At 38.8% G+C, this 18530-nt stretch overlaps 1 protein-coding gene across 7 annotated transcripts in view; it reads right to left on the reverse strand.

The window, feature by feature from the left end:
- The window catches only part of LOC148501315 (cytosolic beta-glucosidase-like), a 123469-nt gene that overhangs the window by 29946 nt on the left and 74993 nt on the right, over nt 1–18530 (reverse strand). For 6 of the 7 annotated variants that reach the window (XM_088450623.1, XM_088450620.1, XM_088450619.1 and 3 more), the window contains exon 6: nt 14656–14963. The exons of the other annotated variant lie outside the window; for it this stretch is intronic. In XM_088450623.1, coding sequence (XP_088306749.1) covers nt 14764–14963 — 200 coding nt within the window. In that variant the 3' untranslated portion in view covers nt 14656–14763. Of the gene's footprint in view, nt 1–14655; nt 14964–18530 lie in introns of those variants that run through there. 7 annotated transcript variants of the gene reach the window in all.

An 18530-nucleotide genomic window follows, 5' to 3' on the forward strand; every position in this document is an offset into this window, starting at 1 on the left:
ACTTATTGTTTGTAGATGACCACAGGTCTCAGGGACACAAATGGCAGTAATGTGACACCACCAGACCCAGTAATGGGGACCCATACGCTCACAGCCTTGAGGCCTTGGGTTTGATTCCCAATATCTGTGCAGAGTATGTATGGTCTCCCTGAGTTTGCGTGGGTTTCTTCCCACAATAAAAAAAACATACTGTACTGGCAGATTAAATCATTGGTTTAAGACAAGAAATTACCCTTAGAGTAGAGATGTGCACTGACCTTCCCCTCCCCGTGTTTTGTTTTTTGATCTGGATTTATTTATAAAACAATTGATAAAAAGCTTTTAAAGCAGAAAAAATAATAAAATTTTTGCAATCCAAAACTCGATATTCGGACATAAAATCCGAATTCCGAACCGCGGGAACATCAGAACCATGACTTGGATCTGTCCAGATTCATGAAATTCGTGTGGATTCAGATTTCTGGAGAACCGAACCGCACATCTCTTACATAGTGTCTATTTGTGTATGTGTAGATGTGGTAGGGAATATAAATTGTAAATAACCAAATATTCTCTGTAAAACTGCAGAGTGTGTCTGCTATATAAATAATTGGTAACAAATAAATAATCTTCCTTCTAAAATCCTTTAACTTTGTCTGCTTTTTAAAACAAGAAATCTTTTATGTACTGTAGGCGTTTGTCATTGTTCTTCAGGCCGGTTGCGATGCTGGAGATCGCAAATATAATGAAATGCAAAAACTGTATAGATTGTCCTTGTAGTGTATTCTGTGTTCTGTTGTTGGTGGCAGAAGTAGCTCTTTATTGTTTATAGCTCTTTTGGATGTAAAAGCCTTTGTATTTATGTATACAGTAGCTCTGTTTTGGAGTAAAAATAGCGCTTTTAGGATTTATAGCGCTTGTTCATGTTTAAACCCTTATTTGAAAGTCCACTCTAGGGTGATCATTTTTCTTTTGTAAATTTATAACAATGTTCTTTGATTATAGTCTTTTTCTATTTAATCTAAAGCCCTTGAGTGGGTAAATGGCGCTTGTATTTTTAGATGTACTGTACAAACGGGTGTGTATCTTTCAAATCCACTGTTATTATAGCTCTAAAAGACACTATCATCAAAAAAAGCGCTAAGAACAAAGCAAAGTCTATACTACAAGGACAACTAATACACATTTACAAATGTAACAACTCCAACGTCAAAACCAGCAACTGGATGAAGACTGGAAAAACAAGTACAAACCTCTCTGCATTGTTGTGCCATGGATGTATCTCTAATAATGGGTTGGATATGGTAACTACATCCCATATATATGTGTCATATACATACTGTAGGAGACAGATTGTCTAGACCATTATTATTAAAGTTGAATTTATCACATATAATCGAATTAAATACAAGCAGAAATATTAAATACAAATTCAATTCCATACAAAAATCTGTTGTTTTCCCCTATATAATTAAAATATTCTTTCCTGCTGCAGTTCAAATATCAATTATGTAATTCAAATAGACGGAAGCGACAACATAGTTGGACATGACAACATAGCAGCCCAACTAATGGTTTAAGTACTAACAAATGGAGGGGCCAATATGCAATCAGCCAATAAGAAACAGCCTGCCTGTGCTGATGACCGTATATCCAGTTCGGCAGGAGCCCCAGTGACATCTAAAAATTTGGAGCCGATTCTCAATGCTAGGGGGTTGATACAGCTGAGTTATGAGTTTTTTCCCCTCTCTTTATATAAAAAGAGTTGTACACTGTGACCTGGATTATATAAATGAACACTTTCTTGTCCCAGGGCTTAAGCTTTCTTAAGACCAAATAAGATATAAATCTTCGGTCAGACAAATCTACTCCAGCCTCATGTGCCTGTTACTATTGAGGATTTATACAGGTTTTTGCATCTCTCATGCTGCCCTCTGTTTGACATACATTGGCTTGATGGTCTCTATATGCAGAGCCATGACCGGAATGGGACAAAACATTGTCCCTGGCAATGAAATCAGACATCAGCATTGATTGTATAAAAGGATATGTGCATAGAAGTATATAATATCGATACTGTGCTCCAAAAATGTTTACCAATCAAAGCTCCTGTGATCCAGTCTGTGCCAAGACCTGGACCTCCTCTGAGAAGACTATAATACCTTTTCCTGCACCAGACTCCTATTTAAAGTTATGTGAAAAGACAGCAATGATCTCTCTACAATTAAAATATGCTGGCTTCACACAAAGATTAATATTTATGGGTGTATACAACTCCCCATTGAAATGCACATACTCTTTATGCTATGTACACATATGATACCTCTAAGATTATGAGCTCCAGAGGTGACACACATAACTCTACATATCGCTCGTATTTTTAAGCAAGTAACCTCCTGAACAGAAATATTACGCCTACCACGTGACTGTAACAAAGATGTTACTGAAACATTATATCCATAATACTCTTTTTTGCTGAAACCACCTAGATTCCCAAGTCATGACATACTGTACATATAGATTTCTTCAAGATACATTATAATTTTTTACACATATTGCAATCAATCATTTTTGAAAAATACCTTCCTCTTGTGTTTTTGCTCACAATACAATTTTTCTTAACTATATATCAATAAAAGTGATATTTTAAATTATTTCTATACATACTTTATGCCCCCCAAAAAAGTGTTTTTTTTTTTATTATTTTTTGTCAGTGATTGACGGTGATGACACTGTCTATGTTGTTGAGAGGTTCAGTACTTGACACTGGTTTGTATTGGTAAGGAACTATGGTTGGTGATACTTATGTGTACAGGAATGGGAGTCACGGAAGTGACAGCTAGTACCCATCCCAGCATCCGGCGCACCTGTTTCAGATCACAACATCTTGCAGATGGCAGCTTAAAACTGCAACTCCATGTCAGATAAACTTAATAACATATACATCTATACAACCATCCAATCAACCACAATCTACTATCAGCAAAGGCAAGTCTGACATGATGAGCCTTAGACTAAAAAATCAAATGGTATTTTGGAATTTTACTACTCTGAAAATATTATATCGTCCCCTCTCATTAGTAACCTTGTTTCTGTCCTCTCGCAGGCTACATGTCATGACTTAATTGAGAATAAAACATGGGCCCTGAAGACGATTTTGAAAACAAAGTACAATATTTAATTAAAGGGAATTTTAGAGATTACCTGCATTTGTGTAGTATTGTTGGTGGATCGTGCTGACAACACGGAGGCTTCAGGTGTTCCTGGAAACTCAGAAGAAAATATAAAGGGGGATCAGCGCTTGAAAGTTCTGAATGAATACACAAAATGAATAGATATTAAAATATAATTTATTAAATGATATCTACTAATCAGAATACACTAGAATTTAATATTGAGAAGAAAATAATTAAAAATAAAAATGAGGTATGAGACTTCAATAGAACTAAAAAGGGTGATCGAGTAAATCACACATTGACAGAAAAAAAACATTTTAACACATAATACTTTTAGCAAGTTTGACACAGTAAAATAAAACCATTATGAAACAGAAACATTTGTTGCAAACACATAAGGAAAATCATGTGTCAATGATGTCAGCTGTAAACTAAAATCGATGTGAAAAGACACACACGGGCACAAAGAGTTCAGCAGTCATATGTGATCCTCCTACTTATCATAGAGTGTCCAATACAAAATAAAAGATGAAATAATGAAAAAAAGTAATAGTAAAAAATATAAAAAAATTATATTTCCAAGTTCAGGATATTAAAAAGTCTGGTTCAGTGCACTGTAACCTTTGTTACATATGTAGAGTAAATTAAATGGATCTCACCTGTATCAGGAGAGAGCTGTGGAAATATGCGACTCTGATTAGAAGTGAGTGGCAATTGCATTTCCTTTTTGTTCCTTCTGAGGAAACTGCCATTTTTAAACATCCAGAGAAACGCGTCAAGATATCGGTCCTGTGACATATCCCAAACAGAGGTACCCTAGCATCATCATCCAGCGAGGAACACTGAAGGAAGAGACCCACATTTGTGTTTCGGCACACAGTCTCCCATTACCGAATAGCACTGCATCGCATATACTTATAAGTGCTACACCATCTTCCTGTGTCCCACTCTTTAATCCTCCTACCGAGGCCATTTTTAATTACAAGCTTTGATTTACATGCTGTAGTGAATAGACAGAGTCATCACTGCAGTACGTCATTATACAAGTACCGACAGGATCGTGGACCTTAATTTGAGGATCCGTAAACCTCCATCTCTCTCCACAGCAACTGGGATCCAGTACTCTGCAGTGGAGAAGTACTAATTAACAAAAAGGAAAAAGCAATTGCCACTCACTTCTACTCAGAGTCGCATATTTCCACAGCTCTCTCTCCTGATGCTGGTGAGATCCATTTCATTTACTCTACATATGTTACAAAGGTTACAGTGCACTGAACCCGACTTTTTAGTATCCTGAATTTGGAAATATAAATGTTTTATATTTTTTACTATTACTTTTTTAATTTTTTTCATCTTTATTTTCTATGGGAACACTCTATGATGAGTAGGAGGATCACATATGACTGCTGAACTCTTTGCTCCCCGCATGTGACTCTTCACATCGATTTTAGTTTACAGTTGACATCATTGACACATGATTTTCCTTATGTGTTTGCAACAAATGTTTCTGTTTCATAATGGTTTTATTTTTCTGCGTCAAACTTGCTAAAAGTATTATGTGTTAAAATGTTTTTTTTTCTGTCAATGTGTGATTTGCTCAATCACCCTTTATAGTTCTATTGAAGTCTCATACCTCCTTTTTATTTTTTTATTTTTAATAATTTTCTTCTAAATATTAAATTCTATTATATTTATTCTGATTAGTAGATATTATTTAATAAATTATATGTTAATATCTATTTATTTAGTGTATTCATTCAGAACTTTCAAGCCTGATCCCCGTTTTTATTTTCTTCTGAGTTTTTATGTTCTAATACAGAGAGCAAACATTTCTCTTAAAAAGGGTAGCTGCTGTGAGGTTTCTCATATAGGTCTTTAGCCAGGTAAATAGCGCCCAAAATTGTACACTGTTGTTTACACTACTTTTTCAGGTGCTTCTGACCTGTTATTAGGGGATGTAGTTATTATCCTGGCTGCTGAAATCCCAAGACCAGTCAGAATCCCGGTGCTGGCATCCGGATGGTAAGTAGTGGGGTTAGGGGGATGGTTAGGCACTAGGTGGGAGGGGTAGGGTTAGGAACAAGTGAGGAAGGTTTAGGCACTAGGGGCGGAGGTCATGTTTAGTGTGCGGGGAGGGAGGGTTAGGTGTAGGATTAGGATACTTACCGGCAGGTGTCTGTATCCAAACCCTGTCGGGATTCTGACCGCAAGGACTGCGAATGCTGGCATCCCATACCAAACCCCATTAGATTATTACTATATGTACAAATAGGGTAGTGCAACATATGCATTTATTACTAATACTGTCAGGGCACATCTCTACGCAATCTGTATGCTATCCTTATGCTCACATGGGGAGTAAGTATATGCACCTGTTACTCCCGATGTAACCCTGCTGCATATACTAGTGATGGACAGGGCCGATGCTACCATTAGGCAACCTTAGGCAGCCGCCTAAGAGCGCCGGCTACTGGAGGGCGCCGCTGAGTCCACAAAGAAAAAAATGAATGGCATGATTCATGTCTGAGTGACATATAATTCATTTGTGGCACAGCTGGGTGGCATATTATGAATTGGTGGCAGTGTTATGAGGTACATTATGATTTTGGTGCTCTGCTGTGAGTATTATACTATATAGTATATTATGAATTTGGGACAGTACAGTGTGGCATGGCATATTCTGAATTGGAGGGAGCAGGGGCGGTTGGCGAAATGTTGCCTAGGGCGTCCGGAAACCTTGCACCGGCCCTGGTGATGGACAGCTGGATGCATCTTGAGATGCACAGGACTGAATTTAGGCATGCAAATGCATTGTCATACAGTATGTGACAGATTGTGTATGCGCAGTAGACAAATGCCTATTTACTTGGCAGGCTAAATATTAACAAGCTCCATCATTAAGAGAGGCAGTATAGGCATTTAAGTAATACTTTTTTGTGTATTTCCAGCAACTTGTAATCACTGAATTAGAGTACAAAGATCGAAAAACAACCCTGCTGTTTTTATGCCATTCATCTTAAATCTAATTGACTAACTTAATAAGGTTTGACAAACATATCCATCCTTGGCCTTTCAGAAGTGCATGCTTGAATAGATAATTGTTCTGCACTTAGGAAGGGCGTTACTTTGCATGCTGTCAGTGAGCAATGTAACTCCTGTACTGGATGGAGATCCATCTGATTCGCACTGAGTCCGGTGGACAGAACAGAGTTCTATCAAAAATGATTTTAAGTCAAGTTGGAAAGTGATAGTTGAGGGCAACACTGTAATACATAACATGTTTTATATTCTACACAGGATAAAAAGTAAGGCAATCTTGTATATGCTACTTAACTATAATTCTGCCGCAAACCTTGTCATTCAGTGTGAAATTTAAATTTGCAATTTAACCCTTGAAACATAAGCACTAATTATAGACAACAGTTGAACTGTCAAAACACTAAATAAACATAAATAAAAATACAGTGCACAATGGAATACTGACATATTTAAAATACAACTGTTTATTGACAGATCAGCAAAATAACTTTAGAGGGCATATGCACTTTTGGACTTTTTAATTTTTAATGCAATTTCTGAATTAAGGTCTCTGTTTAAAGTGACCCCCACATAGGAGTACCTGAAATACAAACAGAGCAGCAGGAGTTGAGTCTCCTCCCCATGCCATCATCCGGACAATCAGTTGGGAACTTTAAAAACTAATGACAGCAGCTATATAAAGTGGTGAGATGATGGGATGTGGACAAGCCACCTCTATATACCATGTTGTCCTACTTGAAAAAAAATTTTTTGGGGTGTAAGATGAGTGGTGGGCGTAGGGGACTAATACCCAAGAACACAGATGTGGAAAAGGGTGTTCACTGCAAGTTGGAGAGGACATGTTTGAAGTGGACCCATTATATCTACTAAGTGGCGCATTTGCAAGCTGTCACATCTTCAGCAGTTTTGGCTGCTGGATTTAAAGGGGCATTAATGTTGCATACAAAACACACTTGGTCCTGAAGTAAGTATTATTGCTCTTTAAAATGCAGTGGCTAAAACCGCTGCAGATGCGACAGCTTAGAAAAGCGCTGCTTAGTAAATTACATTTACCCCCTAATTCTGCCCCTGAAAACTAGCATATTTATACTCCTTGAATTGATGCTACTAGGAGGATATAATTAGAAGGCATATATTCCTATACATTTCAGTAATTGACCATTAAAAGGAAGCAAAAGATTTTCATTGGGCAGACTGCAAGTACCACATATTAAAAATAACATTCATTACTACCAATACAGACAATACCACTGTGAAACATGGTACACACCTAAAGATTTTCTGTCCAACCATCCAACTAGTTGATTGGTTGGAATGAAATCTGGTAACATATGAGAGTAAATGATGATCAGCAATTTGCTCCTAAATGCCAGAAAACAGATGAAAATGGTCGTTCAGACAAGTTTGTTAAATTTCTGATCTAAACAATTTGTTCAAACAACATTTTCCGGCGTTTGGGAGCAAATTGCTGATTATCATTTGCTTTCATACCTTACCAGATTTTCATGCCAACCAATCAACTAGTTGGATGGTTGGACAGAAAATCTTTAGGTGTGTATGCAGCCTTAGTGTATTTTAAAATGGTAATACCTTAAATAGCTCTGAAAATACGAGGGTGGTTTAATAAGAAAGGTAACAAGACCTCTCACATGTGTAATGTTCTTTATTTCATTCTAATTTCTCGCCAGGCCAGAGCAGGTAGACCACGACCTCCCCTCACGGCCATTAGCCTGCACCTTATATCAGTCATACTGTTTCAATATCAGTTGTAAGATGGCGGAACACATGGTCAAATATTGATGTGCGTAGTGTGATCAGATTCCTGCCTATAAATGGCACATCTGCAGCTGAAATGCGTCCCCAACTTGTCGAGGTGTATGGTGTAAATGTCATGTAAAAGAAACAGGTTTGAGTTTGGTGCACTGCCTGTGATAATGGCAGGACAGACGTTCAAGATGAGCAGCGATCTGGCCCGGCCAAGCACGTCCGCCACAGATGACAATTTGTGCCACAGTGAAGGTCTGATTCAGGAGGGCACACGCATTGGAGTTAGTGATATTGCTGACAAACTGAACATCTCAGTGGGTACTGTGCACAACAACATGAGCAACTGATGTACAGGACAAAGTGTTCATGCTGGGTACCGAAACAACTCATAGAAGTTCACAAAACCAATAAGATGGGATTGTCTTTCGTGCACTTGGCGCGTTACCATGAGGAGGGAGTGCAGTTCCTACAGTGTATTGTTACAGTCGATGAAACGTGGGTGCATCGTGTGACACCGGAGACGAAGCAAGCATCCATGACATGGAGACACGCATCGTCCCCACCTTCAAAGAAATTCAAAACAGCTCCATCAGCATGAAGGTCATGGCAACTGTGTTTTGGGACCACAAGGGCATGCTTCTTGTTGATTTCCTCACCAAGGGAGATACTGTAATTGATGGCCGCTATTGTGACATACTGAACCGGTTGCAGAGGACAATTAGTTGAAAATGACCTGGGTTGCTGTGAACTGGTGTCATATTGCTGCATGATGCCAGATGACACTCAGCCAACCGCATGTTTAAATTGGTACGGCGCTACCATTGTGTGGTACTGGGCCATCTTCCCTACCTGGCACCGAGTGATTTCTATCTCTTTGGACCATTGAAGAAGCACCTGGGTGGAAGGCAATTTGCAACTGACATTGAAGTTCAGCAAGTCGTCATGTCCTGGCTTCAGGAGCTTGGCACTGATTTATGCTCTGCTGGGATAGATGCCTTGGTGTACCGTTGGAACAAATGCTTAGACAAGTATGGGGACTATGTGGAAAAATAATCTGGACCAAGGCTATACTATTGATTATACATATATGTACAAGTTTAATAAATTTGCACATTGAGACGTCTTGTTACCTTGTGTATTGAACCACCCTCATATCTAGCAGAACATAATCTAGGAACATGTGGATTGTGTTACAGCCATAGGATACACTGCCAACTTTCTTATCATGGCTCATTTTTATAGCTCTTCTTTTCTATCTTGCTTATCATTATACTCAAAGTAACAATATTGGTTCCCTATAATTTACTTTAGGTGTTTTCTAATGCTATATATTGGTTCAAATATATGCTCAGATACATTAGCAACAGAAAATGTTTCCAAGAAAATGTGCTTTTTGTAGCTTCTGCTCATCTCTCGTCCTTTTCCCACTGGCTAAACTTTTTCTCCTTTAGCAAATATTAGGATGGTTATAAATAGGGTTCAGATGATCTGTGTGGGGTACAGCTCTGGCATAGGGTACAGAACTAACTATAGTGTGTGTTTATTTTCCTCTAAGTGTGAGTTAACAATTATAATGTAGTTAGAGTTATACATATGTTAGTGGAGAGATAAACCAGCTACAGAACAAGAGAACACAACCCAACAGGCTTCTGTAAGCTCTGTCACCTTATAAAGCTAGCACCTGAATTATACAATGCATGGACGCTGCCTAAGACCAATGTATCCATTATCTGATTTTTAAATATTCTCACATTAATTTGTTATGTTCTTTGTGACCTCACTTTCTATACATTATAACTCCTGTCCCTTCGGCCATTCTCCCAGATGCACACTTTCTATTACCCACCATGGTTTACTAGACTTTTGCAGTATCTAGTATACTGTATAATGTGCATAACTGCAAACTTCTGTAACGTCTGCTTAGACTTCATGTGTCATTGATCATCGCTGCCAGGGTTTGGGGACAGATTATGGTGCCTATTTATTAAACCCTAATTCCGTTGAAAAACATAATTGGAGTAAGGGTCCTTTTAAGATAGCAGCTATTTACTAAACCCCTAACATCAGAGAACTCATGGTTTATATAATTAACAGCAGATACAGGTGTGCCCATAGGTCTTTATGGGGACAGTGAAATTATCCTTTGGATCAAGCTGGCATTTTTAGAGCTTGCCCTTACTAGCTAACGTCATCTCCAGATGACTTTAGCTACCATTTCCCATTGGTATGTTCCAGTCAATGAACTTTACCAATTACGAATGTGCAGCAGTATCTCTATAATAAGTAATTGGCCACTGCGTTAAGTCAAATAATAGAAAACGTTTAATTTTTTGGGGAAAACCCCTGATAAATAATAAATCAGCAGCTATATTTGAAGCGGTCATCATTATATGGTAAGACAGGATATCCTTCAGGATAGAAATAGATTTTCATTGCAAAGTACGTTCTGAAACTAAAAAAACTGTTGTAAATGTTTCCTGTTATTTTAAATTGATTATTCATTAGCATATGGCATAATGTGATAACATTCATGTTCCAGAATTTTTTTTAAAAAACAACCCGTATTGACCAGACTCCGGGTAGGAGGCATCTTATAAGGTATCCATCCCTCCGTAAGTAAACATTGTTCTTCATTTTGTAGTTAACGCAGTAGGACATTTTCATTTAACTGTATGTTTATTTAATGTTATATTATTCTTTAATAGCTTTTTAAAATCTGTTCTGCAATAAAAGAAAAACCTCCTGTAGTATGAAGATGACCTTACAGATTTATGTGCACTGCCATACAGGTAGTTTTATCCACAATTAACAATTTACACGTCCTCTCCAAGGCAACAAGTCCTTTTTTTTTTTGTTAACCCTCAAACGTAATCTAGTTTGTTCTCATATGGTAATATGGGTAATTAAAATTAAATTAATTGAAATACTGCAGGGGCTGTTATTTGTGTTATTTTAACCTCATGGCAGCACTAATTTATGGCACTAATTATTAGACTGTCCTTTGTATTATTAATCTTTGGCAGGAAAATCTGGCTTTACACAATTTGTAAAGTGATGCAGATGCTCATTTTCCTTTCAGTAAGTCAGCACGCCTGCATTACAACAAACCAATACATAAGTAGGCATCATTAAAATCAGACATTATGGCTTATATCTGTAATTTTTCTAGCCCCAGTTACAAACTGAAAGTACATATCTGATTGGCTGCTGTGGGTAATAGTACATTTAAGCACATAGCACCATTTTATTAATTAAGCCCAAGGGGTAAATTTACTACCAATCATGTTTGTCAGCAATTTCAAACTACCAACCATCACTGGTGGATTTCAACTCCAAAAAGCCGCATTTACTGATAAGCAGTGAAGATGATTCTGAAGCTACTGGAGATGTGTGGCAAAACCATTGGCAGTTTGGCCACAACCGCCAGATAAAAAATGCCGGAAAAGCTATATGGCCAAACAGAAAATAAGAGGAGATACAATACACTTACTAATTATGAAGGCAATCAATATTTATTGATTAAGGGGTCAAAAACAATTAATATTTATGTTAAGAGAGCAAAGTTATTTTCCAAATATATTAGTGGGGACAAAATGTTAATTATATTAATAGGGCATTATTATTTTAGTTATTATAAGGGGACAATAATATTTAGTTTTTAAATGATGGGGACAATAAATTTATTTATGAACAGGGCAACAATGATTGTTTTATGATGTGGACACCATTTATAGTGACACAGAATAACAACAATTGCCCCCATTATAAATTAATCATTATAGCCCCAATAATGTAATTATTATATAATATTGTCCTTTTATTAAAATCAGATATTTTTTTTGTCCCGCCTAACACAATATAGTCATACATTTTTTTAATCATTAATCAATAAATAATGATTGCCCTCAAAATTAAGAGTTTTATGTATATAGACGGGAGATTTGGGAACAGACCCAAACACTGCCAGCACCAGGCTGATGCAAAATTCATGTCCTTATGTGGAAATGCACCAAATCATACAACGAGAAATTGAGAATGTGCCATCGCTACACCCTTTAGCTCGTTGCCGTTGTCTCGCTCCGCAAAAGAGAAGCTTGTTTTTGTACGTCTCTACAAGACTAGATGTAAACGCCTCCATCTTGCTACGCAAACCCTTGGCCAATATCAAGTCCAAAGCAGATTTCACACAGTGCACAAGCCATTTTTATGCCTCATTAAGTAATCTCCGCTGCAAATTAGTAAACCACAGAAGATTGAACTGAGCTGCATTAGGCTTATGTTAGGCAAACACAACAGAGCTGTGTGTGGGAAGTACTTGTCATCAGTGATGATTACACCCCATGGATAAAACTCACCTTTCCGTTTTGTGAGTGCATATTCTATCACATTGATGACTACAGAGGGGAAATACTGTCATTGTGTTAAATTGAAGTAAGTAAACGCCATTGAAGATGAAGTTAAGTACTCTGCTGCACCTCTGCTGTGTAGGTAATTGCAGGTAATATAAAAAAATTATATAAATGGATATCAAAATTGGAAAATAAAATGCTGTACTCAGCAGTGATCCTAGAAGGTTCGATATTATATAATACTATACCTGACATAGTTTTTATTCTGTTCCTTTACTCCATTTTCTAACTTTGAAACCATGTGGTGATGCATGGACAGTGGGAAAACCGGGAAATACATAAAACAAGAACATAGATAGTCAGACTAAATACAGGCAAGAAAACAAAGGACCTGATTAAGAGATGTTTCCTAATTTTGCCAATCTTTGTACGCAGCAGCTAAGTGAAATTATGTGAAAGCCGCAGGAGGCTTCTTAAGTAATAAGACGCCCACTGCCGGCTTCTCTGATCTGCTGCTGCGTTCAAAGACTCAGCATCAGATCAACTGTGTGACCATCAAATATCTGAGTAACCCTCTAGTTACTCAGGATGTTTGGCAAAATCACACTGCCTGGACCAGTGAAGATGCATCCAAGGATAAAACTGGTGGCTTCAACATGGCCAGAAAATGGGACCGACAAGCCCCCCGTTTCCTGGAATGCTTCCCCTCACCACCCCAAAACCCCAGTAGCATGTCAACCATACTGCGGCTTTTGGGCATGGCAACCAACATTGCAGCTCCCACACATGCGAAGATCTTTAAGCATTGGAGATTTACGTAAATTTCGGAATCAGGCTCAAAGGGTAGAAAGTGCTAGCAAGTATTAGCCATGGAGCAGAGAGTTGTGCCATATGCCTTAGTGAGGTACTGTTGCAGACTTACCGATTCTATACATAGGTACTGTAATTGGTCCTTTGCTAAAGAGAACACCGTGCAAGTAGCCATTTTGCGAGGTGTACCGACATTTATGGAAATTCAACCAGGAAGCTCATTAAGAACCCTACACATGATCATTATTCACGGGGCCTAAACAATATTTATGCTATATGTATGCTAGTGAAATCATAGGCTGCATCTCATAATCACTACTGCACCCCACAAAATGTCTATCTCCGCTGGAGGTAATTCAGCAAGTGCAAAATTGCTGTTCCACAGTGCAAAAGCAGCTTTGAACCTGTCAGGTAACATAATGTACAAAACACGCCTGGTTTGCAGCTGAGGTGCACATACTTTCCAAGTAATATGGCTTTTTTTTGCAAAAGAGCTGCAGTTTGCACCTACTGTACAGTGGGGAGTTGTGTGTAGTTATTCATATAGAGAAGTACAGACATGGCACGTTAATCGCCCTCCTTTTGTAGTGGATGCAGTTGGCATCCCGGCGGTCGCGATGCCGGCGGTCAGACAGCCTGCGCCAGAAACCCGACAGCAGTTTGGAATCCCGTCTCCAGGATACTGAGAGTCGGCATCCCGACGGTAAGTATTAGGCACTAGGGGGAAGGTTAGGCTGCAGGGGCGGAGGGTTAGGATTAGGCTGCGGGGGGAGGGGGGTTCATGGGGTTAGTGTTCGTATACTTATGTGGTTGTGTCGGGATTCTGACTGTTGGGATGCCACTGTCAGTATTCAGACTGCCGGGATCCTGTTCCCAACCCTTTTGCAGAGTAGCAAGATTATTAAAGTGGCATAAAGGGGTTGGCGAGGGGGCTTTTGTACAGTGCTCTCTTTGACAAGTGCAGGATGCACTGCCGTTTTACTCCATAAAAGAAGTGTCAGTCTTTGGGTCTCAGCCTATAGTTTGCACTTTGAGGTTACAAATGATCTGAGATGTGTACACACTCGGCGCAGTTTCAAAAGTTCAACGCACGTAATTGTCACAAATGAGTCTAAACCTGAAAGTATTTTAGAAAAAAAAGGGCTGATGATTTTAGTCTACTGAAAATGTAAAGAACCCCATGATCTACACAGGAGGAGTGCACGTCTTGGCTTCCATCCTATACAAGTATATTGTTTAACCTCATGGTTAGTATGACGACATCACCAAGAACAAGTGAACATTGAATGGAACGGAATGATAGGGAAAACGCCTCTGAAAATACTGCAGGCATCTAGATCTTCATCTTGCTCTGGCCCGCAGATATGACTGCCGCTCTTATGAATGGCAGACACACACAGGCACCAAGATCAATTCATCTCAGAGTGGTTTCTTTTTAATGTTGCATTCCATCCTGAACATAGCGTGAAACTTTTCTCTGAAAATAGTCTTCCGAAAATAAAAGCATTTCAAGTTTTCAAGAAGCAATATAGTAATTTTACAGTAATGTACCCTTTATTCCTTATTACACATATATTTTTAAATCATCTGTGTTGAGCTGCAAATTAAAACAAATTAGCAGTTCCAGGCAGTTGGCATGCTTTCTAATTATAAATCAATTCATTTCCTTTTACCACTTTGCCAAACTCAGTTGCTGAATAGTACGGCGTTCTTGGAAGATTCGGTTGGTTAAAATCCACATGGAACAATCCAAACCGGACACTGTAGCCAGAAAGCCACTCAAAGTTGTCGAGCAGGGACCAAGCAAAGTAACCCTTGACATTCACCCCATCCTGTCTGATGGCTGCCGAAATAACAGATGCAGTGTGTTAGACATATATGAAATGGGCAGAGATTTTTCATTGTATAATTCCTATATACAGTTCAGCAGCATAATAAGTAAAATGAAGCTACAGATATACCAAAGCCAATACATGTAAATTATCATTTATCGTTGGAAATTGTAGTGATAAGAAATTATTTGTACTGCCTATTTACCAACAAATGGACAGCGGCTGTGATATGATATTGTCCCAGTGAACAGGTTTGCAGTAAAGTGACAGCTATCACTGTCACTTTACTGCCGACTGTGACACTGCACATAAGCAGCATCACTTTGCTAGAAATGGGATGGGAGGAGAATCAAGCCTGCCGGAGATGGGATAGAAGCGTCCGCACCAGCTATGTTCTCTCTCATAGTCCCAGAATAGTTAACGCCCTCTGAAGATCGGGCCAAGTTTGGTAAACCTGATACCTCCTGCATTTGCATTAGGTTCTTCTTAAATAGACAGAATCCTTAAATCAGATGAAAACTGCCTTTTGTGCATAATTTCCGGAAGGCATCCCTTTAATAAATCGATCCCTTAACAGTCTTCTGTTACAGAGAGAGACAGTATATATTTTTTCTACATTCATTTTATAATATATTGTAGCTCACAGCCATAACAATGAATTCCTTTAAAATTCAAACTTATTTCACTTGATTGGTATAATAAAAAAAATATCATGTAGCAATATAGGTTATGGCCTACAGTTATATGAATAGTGAATCCGTGGTTAGGTCTTTGCAGGCTTGGTTAATCATTCTCCAGTGAAAAGCTCAACAAAACACGTGACAGCCCAACAAAATCAATATTGGAGTTCAGTTATAGTGATTTTATATGTTGTGAAAAACAACTGTGGCCATGAATTAATAATCTGTAATTCATTAGTTCCTCACAAGCTATGCACTAATCATGGGATCCACTTTGTTGAGATAAAGGGCCAAATGTAATAGGGTGAGAGTTTAGAAAATGTGAGAGATTAGCAGTAATCTTTCACATTGGTCGAGTTTAATCTTCAAAATGGGAAAACATCTGGATGAGAGTTTAAAACGTGAGAGTTTTTGGAGACTGAAAAACATGCGAGTTATCATGTTCCCATATTCTATTACATTGGGCGAGTTTTCATGTTCCCGGACTCTATTACATTGGGCGAGTTTTCATGTTCCCGGATTCTATTACATTGGGCGAGTTTTCATGTTCCCGGATTCTATTACATTGGGCGAGTTATCATGTTCCCGGACTCTATTACATTGGGCGAGTTTTCATGTTCCCGGATTCTATTACATTGGGCGAGTTTTCATGTTCCCGGACTCTATTACATTGGGCGAGTTTTCATGTTCCCGGACTCTATTACATTGGGCGAGTTTTCATGTTCCCGGATTCTATTACATTGGGCGAGTTTTCATGTTCCCGGATTCTATTACATTGGGCGAGTTTTCATGTTCCCGGACTCTATTACATTGGGCGAGTTTTCATGTTCCCGGACTCTATTACATTGGGCGAGTTTTCATGTTCCCGGATTCTATTACTTTCGGCGAGTTATCATGTTCCCGGACTCTATTACATTGGGCGAGTTTTCATGTTCCCGGACTCTATTACATTGGGCGAGTTTAAAAAGTGTGAGAGGTTACTGCTAAACTCCCACATTTTCTAAACTTTCACCCTATTACATTTGGCTCAAAGGGCCTCATTCAGTCAGTCTAAAATGTTATCCCAATTTGCGATTTTATTTTTTGAAAAAAAATTGCATCTCTGCGGCCAAATTCCCAGTCAGTCACATAATCGAATTTTAAAACTGCGACCCCCTCCCCTTGACTGCGACTCCCACCCCTTGTTGTACCGGACTGAGATGAGACTGGATTGTGAGTGGAGGGCTGGTTTCAGTGACGCTACAGAAAATGCTACAAATCACAGCACACAATGGAAATACAGTATATTGTTGATTGGCTGAGCACTTAAATCGCTCAGTGAGGAACACGCAAATATATATATTTTTGCATTTTAACCCTTATAAATATATTTGCAGGCTTCCCCAATTGTGCATGATAATTTCAGAATTTTTTATTTTTAAAATGAGGGTTCTTTGGAGTGTAAAGGGACTTTTTAAACACTACGGCTAATCGGATGCAGTCATCACTATTAACACCAGGGTCAGAGCTGGCGTCAGTCAGACCCCTTCAGGAGGCTGCATTTGAAACTCTTCGGTAGCCATGTTAGCAGGGGCGCATTAACAGAGGAGGGGGCCCGAGGTACAGTAGACTCCGGGCACTAGTCTGTGCCCGGGTTCTCTTGCGCATGCGATTTCCCTGCTGCGCATGCGCTCTGAACACTGGGAAAATGGTCGCGGCTGCCATTTTCCAGGTGTTTTGTACAGCGCCTCCCCAGCCGATGTAGGACTTCGTAGAGGTAGGTATTAGAAAGTATGGGTGCAGAGTGGGCCCCCTTGGACCCAGTGGCCCGTTATAGATACGCCCCTGCATGTTAGTCTCAATTCTTAAATTGTGAACACATGCCCACACCGTGCCCTTACTGTCATTTTGTTGCAACTGCACGACCACTGAAGGCGCATTCACACCCACGTCCTTCAATTCCAAGCCCACTCTAGCCTCAGCCTAGTGCCTTAGTCACAGAGAGTCTCAAGTCTGGTTTAAGACAAAAAAAAATGCAGGTTCCGAAGAATTGGTCATGTGCGGTCCAGGAAAAACAATCACAATTTGAGACCGAAAAAAGTCTCATATTGCGTTTAAGGCGAACTCTTAATAAGATCCAAAATGACTTTTTTTTAGATGCTGCTAGAATTGCAAAACAGTTCAATCAGATAGAGAGAACGAATATAAGAGGCATTGCGGTGATTTATAAAGAAGATGGTGCCTGTCGTTATAGCTAGTATAGAGGAGAGGATAATACCAACATTTCATATAAGAAATAAACGCAATAAATGTTTTTGTTACAACTTGAACCTTTAGGCTGATATAAAGAATCAGTTTATTTTGTTGACCCCCCCCCAAATTGGTGAGTGCAGTCTAAGCGAGCCAGCAGCATTATGACCGGACTATTTGTCCATTTATACATAAGACAAAGACTTGCCCACTTACTGTATCCCCCTGTGACAGTGTTCTGTGATGGAATGCAGAACTGATAGTGAAGACAAAACTTATCTGTATACGAGAATCACTTTACCCTAGTAACTTGCTAACTTCTTATTATATGTGATAATGTACTTCCTACTGGTAATCTAGGGAAACTATTAAGCATCAAGCAGTTCCGTCAGCATGTAAAGGGAAGACGATGCAGGGGGGAGCGCTGAAGTGACATAATACATATAAAAACTTACAGAAGGGGGTGCTTTATGCTTTAAAATAATGGAAAATGAAAGTGATGATGTCACAGCTCTCCATTTATACACATAGTGCATGCATATATTTGCCTCAGTTTTACATTACAGAATGATAAGTTCCGATGTAAATGGCACTAATTGTGGCCTAGTAATAATAAGATTAAATCACCTGAATATGTTTCTTTAAAAAATAAAAAAAAACACACATTAC

This window comes from Taudactylus pleione, unplaced genomic scaffold (genome assembly GCF_031769625.1).
Source record: "Taudactylus pleione unplaced genomic scaffold, aTauple2 ptg000520l, whole genome shotgun sequence".
NCBI classification, from domain to species: domain Eukaryota; kingdom Metazoa; phylum Chordata; class Amphibia; order Anura; family Myobatrachidae; genus Taudactylus; species Taudactylus pleione.